This window comes from Callorhinchus milii, unplaced genomic scaffold, assembly GCF_018977255.1.
Source record: "Callorhinchus milii isolate IMCB2004 unplaced genomic scaffold, IMCB_Cmil_1.0 Scaffold1, whole genome shotgun sequence".
In the NCBI taxonomy this organism is placed as follows: domain Eukaryota; kingdom Metazoa; phylum Chordata; class Chondrichthyes; order Chimaeriformes; family Callorhinchidae; genus Callorhinchus; species Callorhinchus milii.
Window position 1 is genome coordinate 1,557,055 of NW_024704742.1, and position 26,259 is coordinate 1,583,313.

The 26,259-nt window shown below is 45.5% G+C and overlaps 1 protein-coding gene across 1 annotated transcript in view; it reads left to right on the forward strand.

Annotated features, from left to right (window-relative positions):
• The window catches only part of LOC103184496 (multimerin-1), a 36,374-nt gene extending 16,407 nt beyond the window's left edge, over positions 1-19,967 (forward strand). Inside the window, exons 4-8 of the mRNA XM_007902525.2 lie at positions 4,526-4,615; positions 6,447-6,620; positions 9,665-11,671; positions 15,801-15,947; positions 16,636-19,967. Of these exons, the coding sequence (XP_007900716.2) occupies positions 4,526-4,615; positions 6,447-6,620; positions 9,665-11,671; positions 15,801-15,947; positions 16,636-17,057 (2,840 nt within the window). The 3' untranslated portion in view covers positions 17,058-19,967. The remainder of the gene's footprint in view (positions 1-4,525; positions 4,616-6,446; positions 6,621-9,664; positions 11,672-15,800; positions 15,948-16,635) is intronic.
• The last annotated feature ends 6,292 nt before the right edge of the window (positions 19,968-26,259 follow it).

Sequence of the window (26,259 nt, forward strand, 5' to 3'; positions counted from 1 at the left end):
ACTGGAACTCCATCCCGGACTCGTTCCCTCTGTCACCTCTTTCGAGTTCTGTTTCGTGACCTTCCTCTTTGACGTCGCCTTTGACCATCGGGTGCCAAACCAGAGCCTTAGGACGTCCCATAAACACCACATCAAAGGCGTTCTCTAAATATAATATAAAACACAAATGTGTTATTATTGTTGTTGTTGATAGCATTTAAGATTTTGCTAAACTGTGGAAAATTCAATCGGAACTTGGAAACCAGTTTACTTTTATGAACTATACGGCCAAACAACTTCCAACTTAATTGAAGAACTTCCCACAAATGAAACGTTTTAAGAGCTATGACTAACTGGAATATCAGGCCTTCGGCTCCTTGCGTTGGAAATTCAATCTCATCTCAACTGGAAAGGTCAGAGAACAATATCAGATAATGAAAAGAACAGAAAGGCCCTGACGATCTAAATTGATTGCAAATTCCCTGGAAGGGAACGCAAAAATGATTCGGTGCCACAAAGGATAAAAAGGGCGCCGTGAAATTTAACAGAAAAGAAATTCCTGGGGGGGAAAAAAAAGATTAAAAATATGAAGAGATGTGATCGATTTATAAACTCTCGTGGCAGTGCCGAAGGGTACCTGGAGCATGGGAGCAAGGCTCAAGTGTCTTTGCAATTTCAAGAAGAAACTAGAAAGGTAACGGCCGAGGGAATCACGGTGAGAAGAGGTGTCCCAGAGATAGCAAGCGCTGGTGTGAGCCTAAGCGCTCCTGCCCACCCCTAGTGACCCTTGCTGGAAGGTTCACGTGTCCATGTTCGTGAGGACAGGATTGGGCAAAGCCTCAATACCCCTTAGAGTAGAAAAGCTCGTGACACTCACAGTAAAAGCTTACACGTGAAGGATAGTCACTTGAGTGACGACACAGAGTGCTACTGGTGCACGTAGAACCATTTCCCCAGCAAGAGTCAGTGGCTTGGGGAAAGGCAATATTTTAGGGAAGACAGTTGATAAAAACAATTACCAGTCATCAATATGGCCCTAAGTCACCTGACACAATGCAATATGGTGCTGTTATTTTCTACTACAGTATATTAAAAAAAAGCCGTAAAGGAGCAGAATTGGAAGGGGAGAATTTTTTTTTTTAACTGGCAACTGACTGGCTCAAGTGGAAAAAAAATAAATGTATGTGCCAGTGAGAAACCAGCCGGGTAGTAAACCTGTTTTGATACCAGCATTACTTCCAGGTTACAGAGCAAACATCTGTAAACAGACGATTGCTTTCAGCCACTACGCCCCGAAACCTTGGAAGGCTCTCCCTCAGCTCTGCCACCTTCCCATTTTTCACATCACGCCCGAAGACTTTCCTCTTCGACCGTGCTGACGGTCACCTCCTCCCTCATCCAGACTTGGGGTCAGGCTCCGCCACTGCTAAGTGCTCTGAGAGGCTACCCCACTGCAAGCTGTTCTTGTTGCTTCTTAGGGCGGGCTGGTCTTCAGCCCCTTCCCTCTGGAACTTCATCTCGCAGACCCTCTGCCTCGCCCCCTCCCTTGCTCCTTCAAGACCCGCCTCAAGACCCTCCTTTTCAACTGTGCCTTCGGTCACCCTCCGTCCCCGCTTGCCTTCAACCCTCCCCGATCCTGCACCCCCGGCTCAGGTCTGAAACGCTGACTGTCCAGCACCGTGGGACGTTCTCCCGACGTGAACGGCATCATACAAATGTAATTGTTGTTGTTGTGTGGATAATTCCTCAAGACATGCTTGACATGCTGACACAGGTGTCGGCCAAGCTCAGTTAGTTGCACTCTCACCTCTAACTCGGAAGGTTGTGGGCTCAAGCTCCACATCAGGTCTTTAGCTCATTGTCGAGGCTGAGACTCCAACACGAACATCTTTGCATTTATAAAGCCCTTCACTCCAGGACAGTACTGGGAAAGCGCCTCATTTTTGGAGGGTCTGTCAGATGAGACATTAAACCAAGGTCCTGTTTGCCAGTTCAGATGGATTGCAGTTAAAGATCCCTTTGTACCACGGCATCAGGGCCAACAGTCCCCCGGATGAAATCGGTCAGCCCCACTTCGATGGCTGCTTGTGCGGCATTGCTGCCTGCAAGTTGGCTGTCGCTTCAGTATGTACAATTCAGGCTGTATTTTGACAGTAATTCCTGTGAAGTGCTTTGAGATATCTCAGTGACCCACACTATATCAAATGCAAGGATTATTACTATGCTTTGAACTGCTTTGAGTAATGGCCCAGTGAGAACCAACTGAAAAACTGAGACTTGGCATCTGAGAGGAAGTAAATTGTGGTGCACACACAGAACCTCTGGTGTTCGAATAAAAATAAAAGTGGAACCCAGAGATCTGACCGAGGCACATGAGCCCAAGTGAAACAAGGAAGTTTCTTGCGAGCCTCCAGGGTTTCTTTCACTATTAATTGCTCAGTGTTGCGCAGAGGTAAAAGCAATCAGAAGCGCAGAGCAAAAGGAGGAAGTTTGCTTGAAGCTCAATTGCGAAAATAATTTCTTCAACTCTGACCCTCTTTTTTCTTTGATTTAGAACAAAGTTTAACGCCCACTCTCAAATCTCCTCCCGTCCACAAATTCCAATGTAAATTTTGCAATTCGATTTGGCTCGTAATTATCCACATAAAATGCAATTAGATGATGATAACTTGACAGTTATATAGAAAGTAGCACAGGAGTGGTATACTCTGAGCCTCAGTGACACAAATCCTTTCCATTGATTTGAACTGGACTGAGCACTCAAGAGTTAAACTCTGTCAGTAAAGGGGTAATTAATTGAATGGGATTTAATTCAGAATACTTTTGATGTCTTCACATCAAGACACAAAACTAAAAGCTCCTCGGATTGCTTGTGGATTCCGTTCCATATTTCACAGTTCCACATCGAGTATCTTCTCCATTATACAAGGTTGCGGCGTTTAGCTGACAGACGACCCTGTGAACTGGTTCAAATGAGGCCTATGGATGTAGTGGAATGCCTCGGCCCAGTCAGTTTAGTTCGGGGCATGTGGCTCCAGGCAGTAAGGTCAATGTGCGATATCAAGCTGCTGACCTTCTACAATCGCCAGACGAGCAGCAATGGTGAAACTGGCCAGAATACATGACAACCGAGCCAACCATTGAACTGCACCGTTTGATACCTGTCCAGTTAGGCCCCACCCTACCAGTTAAGAGCTTCATCTCGGCTGGCTCAGTTGGTTGCACTTCTCCCATCTGGGTCAGAGGGTTGCGGGTTCGAGTCCCGTGTCGGGACTTGGAACTCGTACAGTCTCAGCTGACACTCCAACGCAGTGCTGGGGGTGTACTGCATTGTTGGAGGTGCTGTCATCAGATGTGACCTTAAACCAAGGTCCCGTCTGCCTGTTCAGGTGGATGTTAAGGATTTATATTGCTCAACCAGTGACGCATTCCACTGAATCCTACAATTGTGGGAGCCCGCACTGCCTGACGTTTGTGCAAAATTATACTCAACAGATCTTAAGATCAGGTTCACACAATATGTTTTGTGGTGAACGAGGACATTAATGAAACCAGAGCCAAAGCCATGCAAGTGTTGATGGCTCCAATCCTGTTTTTTTTTTCCTTTTTCCAAAATTCAGCGTGTCTGGCTAATTTAGTGGGAGATTTTCTAGGAGCAGGAAGCCAGGCTGGGTTTCCCTCTTCAACCCTCTGCCGCCCAGGGACAATTTTGCTTCTCCAGCTAAGACCTTAGCATGGAATAAGAATTGAACTAGCCCTTTATCCATTAGTTATGGCTCTCTGCTCTGGTACTCCATCCTCGTGGGCATTGTCGACATGCAAGCCTTGGCAATGAGTGTCAATAAGCCACTCCACAGCAGAGACTACCACTACTCCAGTAGTATAGTGGTTACGACACTCGCCTCGCAAGGAAGAGGAGGATACCAGTTCGATTTCGTTCGCTCCACACGCCTATACTTACCTAGCAGGAAATAGGAACCCAGTTGTTAATCGGTCGGCAGATCACTTTCCGGGGATAATAATCCCTCCAAAAAATAAACAAATAATTGGTCACTCGATCCACGACTATTTGTGGAACATTGCTGTGTGCAACGGCCAACGAATTCAATATATTCTGTGAGGGCGCTTTGAGACATCTGAACGATGTGGCAAAGGCGCTTTAGCAAATGCAAGGATTATTATTATTACTCCACAAGGGTTGCCCAGGCTTCGCTCTTTTTTGGCTTAAGCAGAAATTGGTGTGGGACAGACAGACAGGTAGACAGGCAGACCAGCAACAACCACCACCATGTCAAGCAGGTGCTGATACCCTCGAGCACTGTTGGACTCTCATTAGAGTGTCCCATTGTACAGGAGTAATGCAGTCACGGTATATTTCTTGGAAAGTGAATTAAAAAAAGCTATTTTCATGCAAAAATCGCTGTAGTTGTAGACGATAACAATAAATGAAACACGCAGCTCGTAAAGAAAAACTGAGAATGTAAAGCAATTACAGTTTGCGATACGAAAGATTATGCGAACTCCTGTGTTTCGTTTTTATACACAGAGCAACAGTTGAAGAGACAAGCTGAGGAGAACCAAGCAGAGAGTCACGTGGCTGTGGAAACTCCAAGGGATCAGCAGCACAATGATCCAGGTTAGCAAAACGCTGCCCGTCTCATACCAAGACCTTAAATAAGTAACTCGAATGACTAATCAAATACATTTGATTCACCGAGAACAATCAACATATAGGAAACAAATCGTAAAATCAAATGGGTCTGCACATTATTACCCTTTTACGCCTGAGACCTGACCAGGCCAAGCACTCCGAGCGTTCCCATTCTATTCCAGACGTGGGGAAGTTTCCACGTGCGGGTGACATACACACGTGGAACTCTCAGATCGGTTTGGATACTCTTAAGCATAGTGATGGGTTTCCGCACGTAGGAGACACTCGGCTAACCGAGAGACAATGAACATACACACCAGGGAGTTTTTTGTCCATAGGAAAGTTTGGGATTTTTTTTTTACCATTTTGGGCATATTAATAATAATCCTTGCATTTGATATAGTGCCTTATCACGTTGTGATTTTGTAGAGTACAGACAGTTCACATCGGTGATTACGGAGCCCTTCGATCATTCCGGTGCAGTTTGAAAGGCTGCTTCTTCTTCGATCGAAGGTGCTGTGTCAGAGGGGGTGCATTTCCCCACTCGTGACTTGAGCCCCATTGTCAATGGACTGGCAGGTGGTGAACTGTCAGCCGCACAATTGGAGACGCCAAGAAACTGGTTTTACCAGTGAACGTAAGGTGCTTAAGGTGCAAATCCTTAACAGTCCAGCAACTTGGCGTATCCTCCTGACGTGAAAGGAACTATACAAGTGTAACTTTGCTGTTGCTGTTAATACTACCCACCAAATGTACTTATCCAAATTGCGACCAGAGCATTTTTTGTTTGGTGGGTGGGGGGGGAGGGGAGAAAAACATCCCACGTAATCATACTTATAAGCCAAGTTTCAGTGAGGAATGAATGAGCCTCGTTCAACTCATGAGGAGCAGATGCTATTGCAGTGAATGCATTCCCATGAAAGAGTTTTGAAAATGCTTCCAAGAGAGTGCTGTGCGTATATTCACACGTGAGGTGTGCAACTCTGCTTCGTGGAATCGAACACGTTTGCAGGATTAGGACAGCTGCATACCTCACAGATTGTGTTACATATCAGCACACCCACCCTCCGACAAGAAAAAGAATCGTCCCCATCTGTACACATATCGTCTAAGCCTTAACTGAATCATACCTGCAGCAGGAAGGTATAGTCCCGATGGAATATGTGAATGGTTAGTGTAAAGCTACTGCGGTTTCGTTAATTTTGCGTGAAGATCAACACGGAATCATCCCTGTCGAAATGCTTTCAGTCTGGGTGGTGGTGGGGGGTGTGGGAGGGGGATACGATACATGGTGATTAATTGTATTTAAAAATCCATTTTAAAAAAATTCTGTAAAAAATAAGGGAAGCCTCACATCTATCACCATGAGGTCCAGGGAGAGTGTCACTAAATTAGCCAGTTAAGCGTCTGTCTCCATGGTATACGTGTTCCCCCCCACCCCACGCACTTAATCATGATTGACAGATCCCCCCCCCCCCACACACACACCAGGGAATAACAATGTCCTGATCCCCTCATCAAAAGCATTTAGAATTTTTTTTGGGGCGGGGTTTCGGGAGACACGTGTACTTCGGAAAGGCATTGAAACTGTAAATTGTATATTTCAAGTGATGCAGCTTTTGTATCCAAGAAACCATGAGGCCCCAACGCAAAAAGCCTTGGTTAATCCAAAAGTCTCTATCCGTTACAGTAAATATGTCAGCCTCCCACTGCTCCTGCCGCTATTGTTAACATAATTAGGTATTGTGCTCAAAATGTCTGTGTGCACTCAGCCTAATGAATCATAAATCTAACGGCTCATTTTGACGTCCCAAAGCATTGACAGCAAAATTCAGCGACAAGTTGTACAATCAGGAGACGAAGCTGGGCCTGCTGCAGAAGAAGGTGGAGAATATTTCTGCCAGCATGAATGATGTGCAGAGTGTGCTCCTCTCGCTGGAGGGTAAGATGAATGAAGACAGCGGAAAAGACCCACAGTCGACTTCCAAAGGTAAACACAGCGAGCGCTGAAAGCTTCTAGCGGGTTGAGTTTGTCTTGGGCTGTTTCCGGAGAGCGGCTGATATCGGGACTGATAATAGTCGCTTTGGGGCTCCGAGGGAGGCCAAACTCAAATCGTCTGGGCGCGTGCGATCAAAAACGACAAGGATCGTTGCACACAAGTGTGGCAAACCTGCTCTAGATCATCAGAGAGATGCAAAACACACAGGCCAGGAGTCAGTCAGTGGATTTACCAACCCTTCCCTTAGCCGACTGAGATTCAGCCATACCTCTGCACACCAGAAATCATATATATATAATATATCAATTTATTAATCAAATGTCTATAAAAACGGTTATATGAAATGGAGAAAGGAAGCGTTTGCATTAATCACAGAGAAGCACTGGGAGGAGGCGGGCGAATGACACAGTTACACAGCTGGTTCCGTGTCCACGTGGCCCTTGTACACAATCGAGATTGATCGCCGGTACCTCTTCATTGGGCACCGGGGACGGCTTCATTTTACGGCCTCTTGGCGTCCAGAATTAAATACGTTTGGAACTCCGGAGAGTGTGTCTCTGCATTCCTTGGAAATCTGTTTAGCTGCTGTCATTGCCACAAGCTGGCAGGATCCAGATATGACCCACCACTGCACCATCCCAAAATGGATACAAAGAGGTCCCCCTACCCCACCCACCCACCACCACCCCCAATACCTCAGCAGTCGGAATCGACGCTCTCCACCCCGTCCCCACCGCCACCACCGCACTGGGATCCATTCAGGTACCAATCAGTACCTACCCTTAAACTGCTGGATCAGATGTGTCCCACCCTGACCATACTTCCAATCCAAAACAGACTCACCTCAAGTCATAGATACAATGTTAGAGGGAAAATTATTGTTAGCAGATCAGTCACACGCCATGTGCGTTGGGCGGGAGGCCGGCTGGAAATCATTCCAGGGACAAATAGCATCCTTCACGCGTATCCACGAGGATTGTATCGATTTGGTTTTTTTTTTACGTGACATCTGAACAGCCGTTGAGCTGTGCCAAATTCCACAGGGAACTGGAGATCACATTGAATCGATGGCAAAGTCTGAGGAGCAGGAGAGGGCTACCATCAGAGAAATAGTTCAAACCATATCTTGCGCTCCAACATAGATAGACATTGTTATCTTCCTCCATTGAAAGCCATTTATTTTCTTGTGTCCAAGTGTGATATTTCGATGCTTTCTATGATGGCAGAAAATCAATCGTATATTTTAGTGAGTAAAAGTTTTTTTTTCCCCAGCCGGTTTTACTGCTCTAATTCCCTGAAGGCATCCAACTCCTTTTTCCTTCTACTGGGATACAATTCCCCAGAAGCCGACTAATTCGCCAGAGTGGCCTCTGTGAGCCTTGGTTGCCAATAGGACCACAATTTCTACACAATTGCACCCTCTAGCAGAGGTCTCTAGATGGCAGTCAGGAATAGGAAGGGATGCTCATTTTCCCCATCCCATGCTCCATCCATCCCAAGGAGTGTTTAGTTCCAGAAACAGTTGTGGTTCCCCAGTGGAGACTTTCGACAAGATCAGCACAGAGAGGGATTTTTTGTGTGTAATGTTCCCTGATGGTCTCTTTACCCTCTTAAGGAGTCCTGTAACTAAGTGGTTAGAGCACTCGCTTCGCAAGCGAGAGGAGCTGGGTTCAACTACCAGCAGGGCGAAACGTTGGGCAAGTTTCCTCAGTCCACACGCCTCTGTTCATCTAGCAGTAAATAGGACTCGATCCACGACTGTTTGTGGGACGCTGCTGTGCAAAATTAGCTGCTGTGTTTCGCCCACAAAATATACAGTCAATTCACTTTATGGTGTATTCTGTGAAAGGCTTTGAGACGTCTCGAAGACTTCTATACATTCAAACTTATATATTTTAACGTAGATTATAATTGATAGAATTTATATAAACTCTCCGACTTATTTCCCTATGCGCTACGGTACAAATAAAGGACCTCGCTTGATTGAAACATTTGGTCACCACACAAGCAGCTACGGTATGAGTGAGCTTCAAACTGAAGTAGCTGCAATGTGTTGTGACCAGAAGTTCCACTCAAGTGAGGTGCTTCACGGTTCACTCACATTTATGTCAGTCCAGTGGCATGAATGTCAGTGGGACGCAGGCACCAACATAAATACTTATACAGTAAAAGAAGAACCCCTAAATAGGGGGATGTGGGGGGCGTGGTGGAGGGGGGTGGGGGGCAGAAAAAGCAGTTAAAAGCAGCCAGGTGGCAACCCTATACCCGTGACCATTAGGCACGCTATACTGTTCATATTGATGTGTGTTGTGACTGCTGAGAAGAAAACCTTAGTTTATGTAACATAAAACTCAACTCATTAGACTTCTTTTATCAATCAGGTGTTAGTCTGGCTCACTTGATGGTACTGTTTAAGTGCTCCGAAATGCTATCCCACCTGAAGGGCGCGCTATAAATGCTATAAATGCAACTTGTCAGTCAGAAGATTGTGTGCTCGTCAGGGTTTTCAGCTCATAGTCTCTGCTGACACTCGAGTGCAGTGCTGGGGGTCTGATGCTCTGTCAAAGGTGCTGTCCTTTGGAAGAGATGTCAAACCGAGTAGGACAGGAAGGTCATAAGAGTATTGAAATCCTCCATCAATAGCATTTGCTACGTACGTGCTACAATGCAATGGTCTGGGATCCAAAAAGTCCCAACTCATAGCTATAGGTGGGTTTCACTGCGTATGCGCAGAGCTGTCTGTGTTCACTTCCTGAGTGCCTACTGGTTTCCGCCAACCTTTCTGGGCGAAGAAGGTCGTGATGTTTGTGGTGATCTGATGCTAACTGAGGTTGGCAATTTTTTCTAAACACAAGAGCAGCCGGCACGTAGTAAGCGAGCGGGCTGGCTGCACACACTCACAACGAATGGGTTGTATTTAGCGGAGCAATTGACATAGCCTTATAAAGAAGCACGTTCTAATGTAGGCTGCGTCGTACCAACACCTGGGTTTGAAAAGAATCACTGCTTTAAAAACAATTTCACTTTCTTATAGTAATGAAATCGAAAGGGATTCAGGACCTGGTGAAAGAACTCGTATTTCAACAGACCCGGGCCTTTCAAGAGAACATCCAGGAGTCCGTGGCTCAGCTCTATAAAGTCATCTCCAGTTTAACAGAAGAGCTCGAGAGCACGAAAGCAACAATCAAGCAATTGAATAAGAGCATTTCGTCACAGCCTGAAAATTTCAGCCCTGACCCCAAGAAGCAAGATCCTGCGGTGAACAGTGAAATACAGGAAATCAGAGAGCAAGTGATCCTCCTGAGAGCTGAAGTCTCCCTGACCTGCAACAATACATCTCAGGATATACAGGAAGAAATCAAATCTCTTGATGGCGAATTGGTAAAGGAACAGGAGAGGAACAGTGTTTTCTTTGATATCATCAACCGCACACTTTCACAGGTAGGAGAAGCTCAGAAGCAACTGATCTCTGAGCAATCGCTCCGAGACATAGACACTGCAGTCCCCGAAATAGGAGGTGCCCAGAAAAATACAAGGCTCCAAAACTATTTTCTCAGTCTGGCTGAGAAAGTCCGAGCGCAGAACCATATGATAGTGAAGCTGTATGCAAAATTGAACACACAGGACGCGCAGCTCTCCAATTTAACTAACGCTGGGGGAAGACATGATGAGCTGGCCACAACGTGTCAAGATTTGATTGAAGAGTCCAATAGTAACTTGCAGAACCAGCTGCACCAAATGCAGAATCACACGCAATATTTGAACGCAACATTCTTCAACATCTTCACCTCATTTGACGATGCAATGGAGTCAGTGAACGAGAGGATTAGCAATCTAGCGTACGACATGGAAATCCTGCAACCTATTGCTGAAGAGGAAAGGCTGGCCCTCGTACCTCCCGATGAAGGCCACAGGTCAGATGTCGCGGCCCTCAGAAAGCGCCTGGAGGTTCTGAGTTCCAGAGTCGAGCGTTTAGGCTCAGTTGTCAAAGACGTAGCTGAAGAGCGAGGACTGAGAAGCAACAGCGGAGAGGAAGAAGAAACATTCAACAGGTTTATGGCTGAATGTCGTCTCGAAATCGAGGATGGTTTGAATGACACAATGATCGTGCTCAATGATGCTGTCGATTCCATCAGAGATAATTACTACGTCCTGAAAAAGAATCTGACTGATCTGAGGCAGTATGTTATGGGACTGCCATATCTGAGTGTAGCAAACCAGAAGGATTGTCTGGCTCTGATCCCCCAATTCAAGAGGTTAAATGATTCCTTTATGGTGCTGCTGGATGATATGGTGAGACACCAGAACGCTTTGGAAACGATGGGTGCCATTAAGGACATAGCGGACATTGAGAACGAATTGAGCAACCTCCCAAACATCGTGATGATGTCCGATCTGTTAAATGGAACTGCGGTCAAAACAGAGGATCACCAGCAAATGATCCAGCACCTGGAGGAGATGGTCCTTCAGTCACCTGCTGGAACCAGTGATCATGAAGCCCGGATTCTCGCCCTTGAATCCAAGCTGGAATCAACTCTGGCTAACTCCAAATCATTCCAAAAGTCCAAGAAAACCAAAAAGTTAGAGAAAACCAAGCCCCCTGCCCCGAAGTATCAAGAGCTGAGACGCAAGCTCTCGGAACTCGATTCTAAATGCTTTAAGCTGGGTGACAGAGTCTCAATGCTCAGCGAAGAGACCGGCCACACCTGGGGCTTTTGCCAGAATTTATCTGTATCAGTGGCTCAGATCAACGCGAGAATCCCGCTGCTTGTGTCGCCAGAGGCGAAGCTGAACGCCACAAATCATCAGGAACAGCCCCACGATTTCACGCAGTCTATCAGTGAAGCCACTGGTGGAGGGGTCTTCCTCACTAATGTCACAGAGTACATGGACAACGCACTTTCTGTCGTCATTGGGAATATCACAAAGCTCCAAAGACAAATGAAGCAGATTTACAAGAAGCAAGCGGTGACAGTTAAACCCAACGTGACAGCCGGAGCTGGGAGAAGCCAGCGATATGCGGATACTAATGATGATTCAGGTAAACGGACAACTTCAGTTTATTGTGTCGTTTCCGTTCTCTCCCAAGCACTGCTTATTTACATTCAGCTTCCAGATCAGAGAGAGATGACTTGTGTGAATGTGATCCAGGGTGGGGGGCGGGGGTGCTGCCTGTTCTGCGGAGTGACTGCCCTATAGATGATCAGCCCTCTCACATCCGGCTCAGAATACTTTGGGTTCAATCCCACACCGGGACATGAGCTCGTAGTGTTGGGGTAAAAGGCTGCATCGTCGGAAATGTGGCCCTTCGAGGTATTACGGAGCGGTCCTGTCTGCCGGTCTTCGGATGGTGGGCCAAAAACCTCACGATGTTCGAAAGGAGAACGGAGTTTCTCCAACAAACCATCCAGATGCACTGGCTGTTCGAAACGCTTACGAAACAGGCACCGAATCTCTGCAGCGTTTGCCTGCGAAAAAAAACAGTGACGACCCCTCAGCAGTAATTACCGCGAAGTGCTTTTTGACAGATGAGGCGCAATAAAAATGTAATTTCTTTCTTTTCTTTTCTTTCCCAGCAATACACACCCATTTTCAGTCACCGGGTAAATTGATGCACGGACCAGACAATCGTGCGTCGTGAAATATAATATGCGCACAGTGTGCCTGGCCCCTCCCAATTCTAATTGATTTTTTTTCTCTTCCAGTTCGTTTAGCTCTTTTGGCTTCCTATCCTGCCTGTGGCAACACATAATGGTCCGTGAATGGAAATTAGAACTGATATGAATCAAACTCATTTCATACACGCTATACTAACTGTTCGGTGGTCTTCTCCATTACAGCCTTTTTTTTAAAAAAAAGCTTTATTTTCCACCTTGTTCACCGTGCCGCTGCTTGGTTTCAAAGATTACGCTTGTTTTTTAATAACGTTAATGGCTTTCTCACGTGCGACTGCGAGTTTAGACTTCAGGTCTCTAAGCAACACCGGTGCACAAAATATTTTTTTCCCTGAGGAAGGTTTGGCCTGACGTACCCAGTGGCCGGTTTAGTAATCGCTCAGCGCTCTTGTTCACAGTGTCAGGTAGTGGCACTGCCCAGCCTTACGGTTGTGAGTTACTGTAAGACATATTCTCGGCCACGGCTACCAGCAAAGGGGGGGTGGGGGGTATGTGAAGGCCAATTTCTTCCCTGGTTTAGTGCGCGTGGGGGTGAGTGGGGGGAGGGTTAGGGTGTGTGTGTGGGACGAGAGAGACAGGGAAAAACAGAGGGTGTCTCACTCTCCACTCCACCACTGTTCAGCTCCGCAGTCCCGTCTCCGGAGAGGAATTGGCAAGTGCTATCTGCTATTCTGCTCGCTTCACTTACGTTAGGAAATGGCTTGATGCTGCAATAGGTGGCTCTTTGGTAACATTGGGATGGGGTCTATTAAGTCACTGATGCTCGTGATCGGTTTATAACACCCTTCGTGGTGTTTACAGTGGGCTTGCCCCACAACCATTTGACACCCCTCCCTTCCACCCTGCCCACCCCTCCCTCCTCACCCCACCCACCCCCTCCGCCTCGTGCCCGTGTACATTTCACCAATCTATAAACGTCCTCCCCACGCGAAGAAAGCGTTTCCCACGAACGACCAGTGGGAGAAACCAACCTTCGCATTATATTTCTCCTTGCGTTCGCGCGGAAAGTCACGCTGTAGCTGTACAAACAGTATTAGTGTCAAACAACATGCACTTCCTTTTAAGATAATTTTACAGCTCCAAATTCTATTTGCTGCCGGCAGGGCTGATGTTGATTTAAGTTTGTTCTGTGGCAGAATGCTGTTATGTGAGGAATATAAATCATTGCCTCGCTCCCACACGCTGCACAATGCCTCCATTCCACTCCCCACCCAACACCCCCACCCCCCGGTTCCTCGCGGTGAGCTTAAGAGCAAGCTTGTTATCTGGCACGACGTAAGCAACAGGGACCTCAGTAGCTCGCCTCATGTCCTGCGTCACTCAATAAATCGGTTTAAGTTGACGCAAAAGAACGGGCCCACAGCCATCAATCATCATGCAACAGTACAAATTTTCCATTTATGTGACGAAAGTAATAATAAAAATAATAATAATGCTATATTTTTATATTGTGCCTTATCACGTCGTCGAGACGTGGCAAAGCAATTCGCAGGATACATCGGGCTCTTTCACGTAAGTCAGGGCGATGTCCCCGAGGCCCTTAACAATCCTGGCTTGGCAGTCAAGCCGCAAGTTCTTCCTTTCATTCTCCTTTCGAATTTAGGCAGCTTTCGGCGACTTGAGCAGGTCAGCGAGTGGGCTTTCACTTTTCCTGCCCGTTTTCGGCTGCTGTCCCCCTGTCCCTTCCCATTGTTATCAGCTGCTGATTCTTCAATGTTCTGTGATCAGCTTTGACCGTTTTTTTTTTTTTTTTGCTCCGCTCGTCCAAAACTGAACGTTTTCTCCAATCCTCCCGACGGCGGTAAGTTGACCTTGCGCTTTTGGGACATCCTCCCGACGTGAAAGGCACTCCATAAACGTAATTTTGTTGTTGTTATTGTTCATTCCCTTTCCATTAATCCACTGCTAACCTCCCCCCCTTCCTCCTCATCCAAATTCCGCTCGTGCTCAGTGGCACATAACCAGTTTAACATGTGTCCAAAATTTAGATAAACAAATATTGACAAGAGCGCCCTGTGATGCTTTCACCCGCAGCTGGATTCCACTGATAATACAGTAATACCATTAGGCTTCACTTCTGAATCTCCAATGGTTGTAATCAGACAAAGAATCTGCTTCACGATGTCCGCAAAGGAAAAATGATATTAATTTGCATGAATTGTTGCAGGCTGTTATCTTTAATCATTTTGTATATTAAATGGCGTTCCCTGCTTCATGCTTTCCGTGATAGTGCGAGGTCATTTTTTCTCTCTGCCTGTGTCTAGCCTTGTTCTAAAGTAAAATCACACACGCGCACGCAACCTTGTCTCATCTCTCTCTGCTGGATAGATTCTCTGTCACTTGACTCTCTCTAGGTTTGTTTCAAGAATAGAATTACAGCACTACTTGTCTTGCATTCTGCAGTGACTTTTTTTTTAAGGAATCAACTTGACCATGAAATCAGGCGTTAGCGTACAGATACATCACAATATAGTTGCTGAATAATTTTTAGGCTTCACAACTGCCTTAGGCTGAAAGGCATTAGAAGCTTATCAGATTGTATTATATTTATGATTATAAATTGTGACAGCAACAGATCTTTGTGAGGAACCGACAGCAGTGGTCTAAATTGCCTCATTACTGTGTATTTGGCATTGATCATATCATTTGGCCAGCACTGAGCTGTATACTGGAGACACGGTAGATTTATTTATTGAATCTAATTCATACTTTTGACCTTTTTCTATTTCCGTTCACTGAGGAAGGGAAAGAAGTATCTCTCGTCACTGCTTTTATGCTAATTTGATCAAGATTAGTCTATTTGTGCTAATGTATTAATTGCACAAATATAGATTCTACGGAATGCTACAGGTCAATAGGTTTTTGTTCGGTAAGAGTATCAAGGGATATGGAGCAAAGGCAGGCAAATAAAGTTGCGGTACGGATCAGCCATGGTCTAATAGGATGGCAGAACATGCTCGAGGGGCTGAATGGCTTCCTATTTTATTAATAATAATGATAATATGCGCTCTGAGACGCTACCCTGTGTGGAGAGCGCTATATAAGTGCAAGCTGTCGTTGACGTCGTAATAATAAATACTCCTTGCATTTGATATATCCCCTGATCATGTCATTGAGTCGGCTCACAGCGTTTCACAGAATATATTGTAAAGTGGATTTGACTGTATATATCGTGGGCGAAACGGGTTCCCGTGCTCCTGTGCTCTCTCCTCGTTTTGTTTGCACCATTGCACGAGGGGGGCTAAGCATGCACCCTACGCTCTCGTTGCGGTCTTCTGCTCCAGGATCTTCTCCGCCGCCAGCTCTCTCTCCGGTACCCCTTCATTTCCAACTCCAAATGCGAAAGATACCCTCGGGTCAAAAAAATCGAAAGCAGATTCACTCGGCTTTGCCTCCCCCGACCCTCCCCACCGGCCTCCACTCACTTCTCCTTCCGCACTTGCAAGTGTAAGTTGTTGTCGGCGTGCCAACCTGTCTTGCCTTATTGATTTACAGTGGAACCAGCCAGCTGCAGCAGCTCTCCATGCCAAAACGGTGGCACGTGCATCAATCAAGGGAAAGGCTTTGTTTGTGCCTGTCGGCCGCCTTTTGGTGGTCCCAGCTGTGACATAAAGCTCCTGGACGAAAATGCCTTGAAGACTGGTGAGGCTCTTCGGTTTCCTGGGTCACCTAACGTACACGACGCAATGCGGCAGAAATGGACTAACACCTTCAAAAGAAGAAGGCTTAGTTATAATAATAATAATAATGATAATCCCAGCATTTGATAGAGCGCTTTATCACGTCGTCGAGACGCCACAAAGTGCTTCGCAGAATATACTGTAAAGTGTGGTGACTGTGGGTTTTGTGGGAGAAACGCGGCAGCCGATTGCGCACAGCGACGTCCCCACAAACAGTCGTGGATTTCTACCAAACAACTGCCTTAATGGTCCTGATGTCTGGTTATGCATTAGAGTAGCTGAGCCTGGAAGTGTTCAAGGCATCGATTGGGGGGTCAGTTGTGTTTCAGACCATTGCCATATCCACCTCCTCTAACAACCCCCTGACTTGGCTCAGAGGGGAATCCGATGTTGGAGCTGAGGCCTCATGTCCACAGCATGAAGCGCGCGGGGTTCCCTGGAGAAGACACACTTCATACTTAAATTGTCGTTTCCCTCGGTGTTAAGTGCTAATTACCAACAAGGGCTCGTTAATACCCAACCCCTCCACCCCCCCACTCACCCCCCACACAAATACAGCCCAGGTTCTCGGGTAACCATGCATTAAATTAATTAAGAATCAATTCTTTGCTATTAACAAATTCCGCTGACTCTCTCAAATCCTTCGCCAGATTTTTCAAGAGGATCGTACAGGTATGCTCCAATGGTCACCTTCTTCGTGGCACATACCTACAGCATGAGCACTCCGGGTCCCATCAAGTTTAACCATCTGATGGTCAACTACGGGGCCTCGTACGCACCAGGCAGCGGAAAGTTCTTGGTTCCCTACCTCGGAGTGTACGTCTTCAAGTACACGATTGAATCGTCCACCCAGTACTTGTCTGGTTACCTGGTAGTCGACGGAGTGGACAAGCTGGCTTTCCAGTCTGAGCATGGCAGTGGTTCGGTCTCCACCAGCAGAGTTGTGACAGGTGACGCAGTGCTGGAACTCAACTATGGGCAGAGAGTGTGGTTAAGATTGATGTCAGGCTCAATCCCAGCCAAATATCCACCAGTTACAACATTTGGTGGCTATTTGCTTTACCGCACATAAAAAGAACAACCGATAATACATGTAAAGACGCTTCCGTACAATCAGCAGAATAGGTGCAAGAACCAATTTATAATCCTTTTAGCGCTCGTTTTTTTTGAAAGGTAAACTCAACCCCTTCAGTCGGTGGAGAACCCAAAGCTATGTATGATGGTGGTTATGTTAATAGCCACTTTCAATTGTCATTCTCCTAAATTGTGAGCCTGTAGCAGTCACCGTCATTGACGCAGCACGCCCTGGGTCTCTTGTTTGTTGTGCTTACGAGAACAGCCTTGCTATTTTATTGTCCTGGCGTTTTATTTCAAAAACATCAGCGAGAGAGAAAAAAATATTCAGAGCAAAACCTTAGTACTGAAGTATTTAACACGTGGTCCGATGCAGAGCTGCACAGGGTCTGTGAACAACACAAGCGAAGAGCAATCTGAAATGTGAATATCCGTCTGTAATTTCTCCATTGCTGCAAATTGTAACCTAGGATTGAGGTTTTCTCAGTGAAGGCATTGGATACAAGTTTATTTGATGGACTTTGATGGAAAGGAAAGGCTTCATTTTTCAACACTTCTCAGTGTAGTGTAACATTGATGAGGTGGGTTTCGCCCATGATGGAATTTTCCCCTTTGCGAGGCTCAATGTCAAGGATGCCACATCTATAGGGTGATGTAAAATTCTGCCTGGTCTCAGTCTGTAGGACCTGTTTTGTCTTAACCTTTTAAAATTCTTGAAAATGATTAAATTGAGCCTGAGCGTGGAAGCTGTTTCTTATTAAGAACTTCAGAAAACTGAGCTTAACCAGCTCAGATTAGACGCAGTTTGAAGGGGCCTCTCGAGATGTGCGTATCGAAGGAACGCCGTCTGCATAGAACGTGCCCGGTTTTTTGTTTGGAGAGATAAGAGAGGGAGAAAGCATCAAGATGAGATGTGCACAAGGACGCGCGGGAATGCACTGTATATTTATGAAATCAAAAATCAAAATGGAACGGCAGGCGTTTTTTCACGAAGATCCTTACCCCTTTAAGAGTGGAACGCAACCCTGTTGTTTCTCAAGCGCCGTTAAGGCAGAGGCTTGACAGGTCCGGTTTCCGGCACCTTTGCCTCTGTGAGCGCGAAACAAGAATCTAATTGTACTTGCAGAATGAGTGAAGTTTCATCTCATCCACAATTATTATTCTCACTGTTGTTATTATTGGGGCGAACGTAATTGTGCAAGCGGTGTGTGGGCTGTTTCGGATTAAAGCGAAACGGGTTGAGTTAAGGAGGACTGGAAGCTCGTGCTTAAAGCCAGTGCCTGATCAGTGTCTGATTCACATTTAGAGGTCACACATATGTAATCCCTTGGACATCCGCATGCTCCGCACCTGAAACTAGGTTACCAGCTTGTCAGCGGATAACAATTTAAACCGTGTGAAGTCAAGTAATACTTTGCTGCGTCGATTGAAATCATTGTGTGGTGTACAGCAACTGATAGGTTTGGCTTCGAGTCAGTTGGAAGTAACCCTATTGAAGCTCGTGAAAGAACAAACGCAATAAAATCACTGTATCATTACAGACACTTTGGGAGGTTCAGAATTGCGAGGTTAAAATAGTCATATTGGAAGATAACATTATTGGATGGGAATTATAAGAGGGAAGGTCAATTTCTATCATGAAATATCCCCATGTTGAAAAACTGCTCACAGCGCAGATTGAAGCAATAATGAGAGAAATGACAAAGGGAAATGTAATAATGCATTTCATATCAGACATCACATGTCGGAGCTTTAAGTTGCCAACAAGACAGTGTTTGCATTCTCCAATGGAAACATGATTTCCCTCCGTTCCTGGTAACTCGTTTAAATCTATGGGGGAAAAAAAAACTTCATAAACCACTGAACCACTTGTTCTCATTAAGTAACGGCAATGGTATGCCTTAGACTGCATTGCTGAGCTGTGCTGCATATAAGCTCATCTCTGAAAAATGAAATCCTGTCTAAAATCTCATTTTTTTTTATTAATTCAACAACCTACATGGGCTCGCATTGCTCAGCACTCTCATAGTGTATGGTGATAAACTGTAGTATGCAACAAAGCCCCCCAGATCACTCCAATTCTAAGCAAAGAGTTAGTTTTAATAATGTTAGTTTCAACATAAAGCATCAATTTGAAGGTTTAACTCTCTAAATCTAGTGCAATAGATAAGAATTGAAATTTTCTGTGTGTAAACCTCCTGTCAGAGCTGCTCTTTCACAAATGCAATGCGTATATAACCAATGCGTTCCTTTCAATGATTAGCCAACTTTCGAAGCCCATTTCATGCACACGAATGCAACGGCTAAAATGTTCTCTTTTCTGAAGTAGAAATTGAGCGGCAATTCCCTCTGGTTTCAGTTTTATAATTCCTCTGCTTGTACTTTAACACCAGCTTCCCTGCAGGAGATCAGTGAACTAATGGCCTTTAGAAAACTATACGAGCTTGAATGTTTTATTAAACGTTGTTTGAGAGGCCTAAATTTGTGGTGTTTCTTAAGGGGATTCATTAATAAGGAATTTGAGTCACTCAAATGGGGAATCCTTCCGGGAACTGCTCTCCAATGCAATCACCTTCTGATTTATGGGAATTCTAATTTCAAACGGGATATTTAGGAATCTCCATTCAGAAATGCTGCAAATCGTACCTCACATTTGTCATACATTTTCCATGCAAAAATTTCTCTGAGATACCGATGATGCATTTGATAAACTGTAAATGTAATGCTTGTCTCCTTACTGTGTAAAATCCTATGACTGTTTCCACGGTAAAATAAATTGCATCTAATATGTTAACAGTTTTGACATATTTAATAGGGTGAAATAATGTCTTGTTATTTTTAAGATTGTATTTTAGAAGACGATTGCATCAAATTAAGGCAATAAACAAAACAGTAACGCTTTCTGAAATACATTTGTAATCTTGTATGTTTTGTAGAAACCTTGCAGAAACCTATAAGATTCATAAGGATCTTGACATGGTAGATATTGTGAGACTGTTTCCCCTGGTTGGAGAATCTAAGACTAGGGGTCATAGTCTCAGGATTAACGGTCAGTCCTTTAGAATTGAGTTGTGAAAACATTTCTTCACTCAGAAGGTAGTGAATTTATGGAATTCTCTACCCCAGAGGCTGTGGATGCTCCGTCCTTGAACATATTCAAGACTGAGCTCAATAGATTTTTAAAAACTAAAGGGATTAAGGGATATGGGGATAGGACGGGTAAATGGAATTAGATTAGAAGATCAGCCATGATCTACTAAATGGTGGGGCAGGCTCGAGGGGCCAAATGGCCTACTTCTACTCCTATTTCTTATGTTCTTATGTTTTTATCTATGGCACAGAAAGATTGTGAAAAAAAACAGTGTGGCTTTAAAGGGAACATGAGTATTCCTGCTGGGGACTTCCTGGAAACATTGGATAGTCCACAGGTGCTGGACAGGGTTGTAGGTTGGACAGTGTCTCCAGTTCATCGGAAGTTTTTTTGATCAGCCCTGTGTCTGACGCACGCGGAAGCCCATCACGGCGCTAAGAGTATTCAAACCCAACTGAGAATTCCATGCATCCCACCTACACCTGGGAATTCCAGAGATGTTTGTTGGAATGTGCACTGGCTCCCTGAAGGGACCCCATCCTGGCCATCTAATTCAGGAGAGTTTCTGCGGAATCCGCTACACACGCCCTCTTCTGTCACAAATCCGCTGCAAGCCTGCGTGCGCGGTGCAGCGCTGGCGGGAAACGGGCTCCGCTCGCCCCAGAGGCCCTGCCCGGCTTAGGAAGTGGACCATCGAGACCGTCACAGAGGGCTGGCTCGGTTCTGACATTCCTTTGCCAAACGTGTCACCTTGGAGCCAGTTCAGCTCTGAGGAGATCTAGCTTACCTCCCTCCCACAAGGAGGACAGTCACTAGTTGATCATCTGACAAGTGCGGGTTTGAGCCCTCACGAGGTAGATGGAAGGGACTAGGCACTCCCTGCGGATTTCCTGATGGGCTGCACAGCTCAGCACGAAGCAGGGTGTAGGCTTTTTCACGACACTTAACACGTTTTGTTTTGCCCCCCAAAAAAAGGCTCAGCTTGGTCCGGTTGGCAGCATCGTCACCTCTGGGTCAGAAGCTCGTGCGTTCAAGTCCAGTCTGGGGTCAATGAGCTCACAGTCTAAGCTAACACACCAGTGCAGTACTGAGGAGTGCTGCGTTGTTTGGAGGTGTCATCTTTTGTTTGAGGCACAAACCAAATTCCTGCGCGTCCGTTCAGAAGTGGACGTTAAAGATCCCAAAACACAAGGCCAAAAGAGGAGGCAATTTCTCCTGGTGTCCTGGCCAACAAAGCCCCAAACAAAACTGGTTATTTATTCACTTCAAGCCTGCTGCCTTTGCCCACCCACACACAGGCACTACACTTTGAAGTAAATCCGGTGAAACGCTTGGGGTGTTTCAACATGACGAGGCGCTGTATCAAATGCACTCATTTAAAAGACAGAATCTAATGTTATCTTTATTTTGAGGAATCTCGCTCGGAAGCACAGGTCGCGTTGCTCCCGTTGTCAAAGTCTTTCCGGCGGGATTTAGGCGTCGCTGAAAAATGAGGGGTTGGTATCTGAAGCCCATTACCTGAAGCCTAATTCCATTCATTAACTAAACTTAAGGCAAAATGTGTCTTAATTTATAATGCTCTGTACTAGTAAGGTCAAATTTGGGAGGACTATTAATCCTCCAGACTGTAAAGCAACGACTTCTTTTGTTGACTCGATTAAATTCTCTCTGCCACAAAGCTTTCAAAACCAGCAGAATCCTAGTTAGGAACAGGTTAAATAAGAACCAACGCAGTTGAGTGGAACCGGGTCACTTCCGAATACTCTCAACTGTGAAATGGTATGTGTGGTAAAGCACGGATGAAATATATTTGCAAATGCAGAAAATAAATCAATTAAAAGTATATTGTACAGGCAATTGTCTGTGGCACGTGCAGCCTGGTGTTTCATATTCCTATTCTCTCTTCAATGCAGATTTTCATTAAAGTGAGTTGTTGTTAATGCCTCCACTGACGTATCACTTTCAGATTAAATGGAATAAACGGAATTCGAGCGCTTTAAACAAAGACAGGGATTATGAGAGGGGTTTCCCCACGACGACNAAAAAAATGCCGCCTTTGTGTTCGAAATGAAACTCTCTTCACAAGTGCCTGATGGCATTTTCCTTATTTCGAGGTTTGAAAATTTGCAATGTAAGATTACGCTGCTGAGAATATTTTATGAAATTGCTCTTAAACATGAAGGGAGCGTATTTGGTCTGAGCTGAAAATATTACATATTGATCTAGTTAAAAGCCGAAGCTTGACATAAATTTAGAGGATTTGATTTGCAGCGAATAGAAAGAGATTAGGAGCAAAAGACCCCTACTTAAGGCTCCCTGACCCCTACCATTTATTAAATTTTGCACCCACAGCTCCCATACTGAGATTATCTTGAAAATAAAAGCCCTGATGAAATGTATTTTTCCTTTCGGAGCTAATATGTTTGCTATCTGCAGACACTGCTGTTGATGTTCTGATTTGTATGCGAGTCAGTCGTCTTGTCGGTCTTACTCAGCAGTCTTTTCAGACCTGAAGAATGAGAACAAAGAAAGAGAATATGATGGACACCCACAAGATCTTTAGCTCAATGCACAGACTCAAATCAGCGACACAACAGCCAGCCTTGCAGTTACTCGTACCCCAATCCAATTTGGCCCTTGACACCCGCTCTCAGCCTGACAACTTCACATCCCCCTTTAAGTCCTCTTGTGCAAAAACATCAGGATAACTAACATTAACACCTACATGTCTAGCACAGGTCGAAAGGGTGCATTTCCTTGGATGATAATCCCGACAGTCCTGGACCTTTAGCCTTCCCTCGTGCGTTTGGCCTTCTCTGCTGAATTGCCTCTGACCACGCCGAATATTTAAATTGCTGTAGCCGTGCCCTCAGCAAACTCCTGTGTTAGATCCAGGGAGGGATGGGGGCAAAGCAGAGCTGAACTACTGTTAAAAGAGATACGTTCTCTCTTTCTCCATCCGGGTCGCACCAAGAGGACATTGCACTTGCTCTGCGATGTGACTTTTATTTCCCACTCTCTTTGCAATGGGTGAGGAGCCTGGGAAGGAGCGACAGAAAGCTCGCTCATCCTGGGTGGTGGTGGTGGGGGGTGGGGGGTTGCGTAATACAGCAGAGGTCCTAGTGAGACAGATGAGCCCTCTGTGACTAACCCTTGCTAAGTGCTGTGGAGTGGGTGGGAGTCAAGAGGCCCTGCCTACATAATATACCCCGCGAACATTTCGCAGCAACTGAACTTCTTCTGAAAGGAATTTGAGTCTTCTGAGACTAACTTTCTCATTCATCAAAGCGGACGGAAACTGGATGTAACAGACGAGGAAGAATATTTTACTGAGCTTTCGCTGCAACAGCTCAATACATTTTGAGAGATTCCTTTTTAAGTGAAAGACACTACGTTAGTGTAAGTTGCAGTTGTAAAGGACTTTCAGTGTTAGTGCCTAATGGAGGTAGGGCAGGACATTTGCTTCCACACCATTCCTGATATAAAACGTAAGCAGCCCAAGCAGGAACCTCCTCCAATTATTTCCTTACTTCCCTGATGCAACGGAACGAGACTTGACAATTTCTGCGGCACACAATCCACACCGAAGCAAAGCTTCTAAATAATGTCTTCAGTATTGCTCAGGTGTTTTTTTACTAAAAACTCCACATTATTATAATAACAACAATAATCCTTTTACTTGATACAGCACCTTATCACACCTTCGAGACGTCTCAAAGCGCTTCACCGGATATACCGTAAAGTAAATTTGTCGTTGAATTGACTGTACTTTGTGGGCGAAACTCACCAGCCGATTGCGCACAGCAGAGTCGCACATGAATTGAACTACCAAATTATTATTTGATTTGGTTTTGAAGGGATTATTACCCTCACCCCGAACAACCGGGATCCACCTCTGACCATTTCACTTTACAATATATTCCTTGAAGCGCTTTGAGACGTCTCAACGACGTGATAAGGAGCTATATCAAATGCAAGGATTATTATTATTATTATTATTGTGATTATTATTATTGTTATTATTATTATTCGATCGCAGTTAATGTTATGCGGACGGGACTTCAGTATTCCTGGCTGCAGATGAGACTCGACTCTTACCTCCTGCCAGCTGCGGGCCCTTGTTGGACGTGTCGGAGTGGAGGTGTTTTCATGTCTGAAGCGATGGCAAATAAGAGAAGCCGCACAAACTATTCCCAGATAAATGAAGGCAGCCTGACTGAAACAACTTCACTGAGAAACACTGGGGGTCGAGCATTCTTTAATTGCACTGATGGTGGCATCTGGACACTCCCTGCCAATCACCCAGATCAATGCCCACGTTTGCTTTGAGTAAACGTGCCCCCTCACGAGAAGAAGTGACAGGACTTGTAAGTGAATCCTCTTCTGGTGGCTTGCAGCTTTGCCAGCGGGTGAGAGTTCTTTTTAAGTCAGCACGTCCCCTGCACCAATTTTTTTTCAAAGGAATCAGGCTTCTCGTCTTTGCGGCTGGATCTGTTGCACGCCGAGAGCTGTCAGGCGGCAGCTTTTGAAACACGAGCATCAGTATTTATGCGGAAAGCACCCAGGGCTATTTCTTCAGCTGCTTTCAACGGCAATGGTTCTGGACGGTATTCAGAGAAAGTTATTCTTTTCGAAATTTTGCTCCATTCACGACCTGCTGCGAAACTTTCGATGTGCGCTTTACAATGGTGTTTGCTACAGTAAACGTAGCACACGGAGCAGAATAACTCTTATTAGCCATTGGGTGGTTGCCAGCTGCTGCCGTTTCCGATCTTTATGTTGGGGCGAATACAACAGTGTTTCAGTCACTGATGTCAGCGATTGATGCTTGAGGAACCCATTGTCTGGCTTCAGTTTGGGCTTGACACTTCTATGAAATATATTAGACCTACTTAGCATCTTTTTACCCCTCCCCTCCGCACCCCCAATTTTCTTCCCTTAGCTTGTTCCTCCCAGACTGCGCTCCCCGTCGCTTCTGTTCTTTGTCGGCCACCAACGATCACTCCACAGCGGCTGGCTTGGGGCTCTCCCTCTGCTGTTCTCTCCAGGCGATCACCTGAGCTTCCCCCTCAGTACCTCGTCACTGTCAGTGCTGCGATGGTGAATCCAGCAGATACGAACATTCAAACCCTGCATCCCACCACAAGTACGTCTTTCGCGATCAGCACTGAACACATCGGAACGAAACGACAATCCTCGATTTGATACGGCGCCTTACCACGTCTCAAAGCGCTTCACGGGATTTTACTCTGATGTTGCAGCGACCGTATTTTGTCGGAAGGGCACGGCAGCTAATACGCACACCACAACAAAAACAACTTGCGCTTATAGAGCACCCTCCAAGCAATGTTACGAGCGTACAGCAATGTCTCACAGACAAAGATGCAAGGAATGTCCAATTGTATTTATTGCCCAAGACATCAGTCACCAACTCTCTTCTCTTTTCAAGTAGTGCCATGGGATCTTTAATTCGCACCTAAATAGGCAGATGGGACCTCGGTTTAACATCTCATCTGAAGGACGGCACCTCCGACACTGTATTGCAGTGTCATCTTAGACTGTGAGCTCAAAATCCTGTGTAGGGCTTGAACCCAAACACAGAGCGCTACCAACTGTCACCCAGCACAGTACTATAGACACATGATGCAAACGTTTAAATAATGTCGGGAAATGCAACTGGAAAGGGAAAATAAAATCTGATGGATGATTTTCAAAAGTCTGCCAGGAAATGTTCAGAACAGATCAACGAATGTTCAAAATCCTGCCAATCGTGTCTCATGACACACGAAGCTTCAAAGCAAAAGCTGTTCGTCTTCAATAGTTCTTTTAACATCGCTATGTGATCAGTGAAAATCAGTGAAAAGGATACAGAATTACCTGTGATTCTTTGTATGGATGATTGTTTACACTACTGAGGAAAGTCGTGAGATAGACCTGAAGTTGATGCGGGACGAAGCAAATCGGAGGGGTTCTGGGATGGAGTTCCATTGGTGGGGCAAAGAGACTAAAAGCCTCACTGCTAATGGTGGAGGACATGAAGCTGGACAGTGCTTGCTGAGCGAAGGGAATGGCTGTACATGATTATGAAGCCATAACGATCAGATAAAAT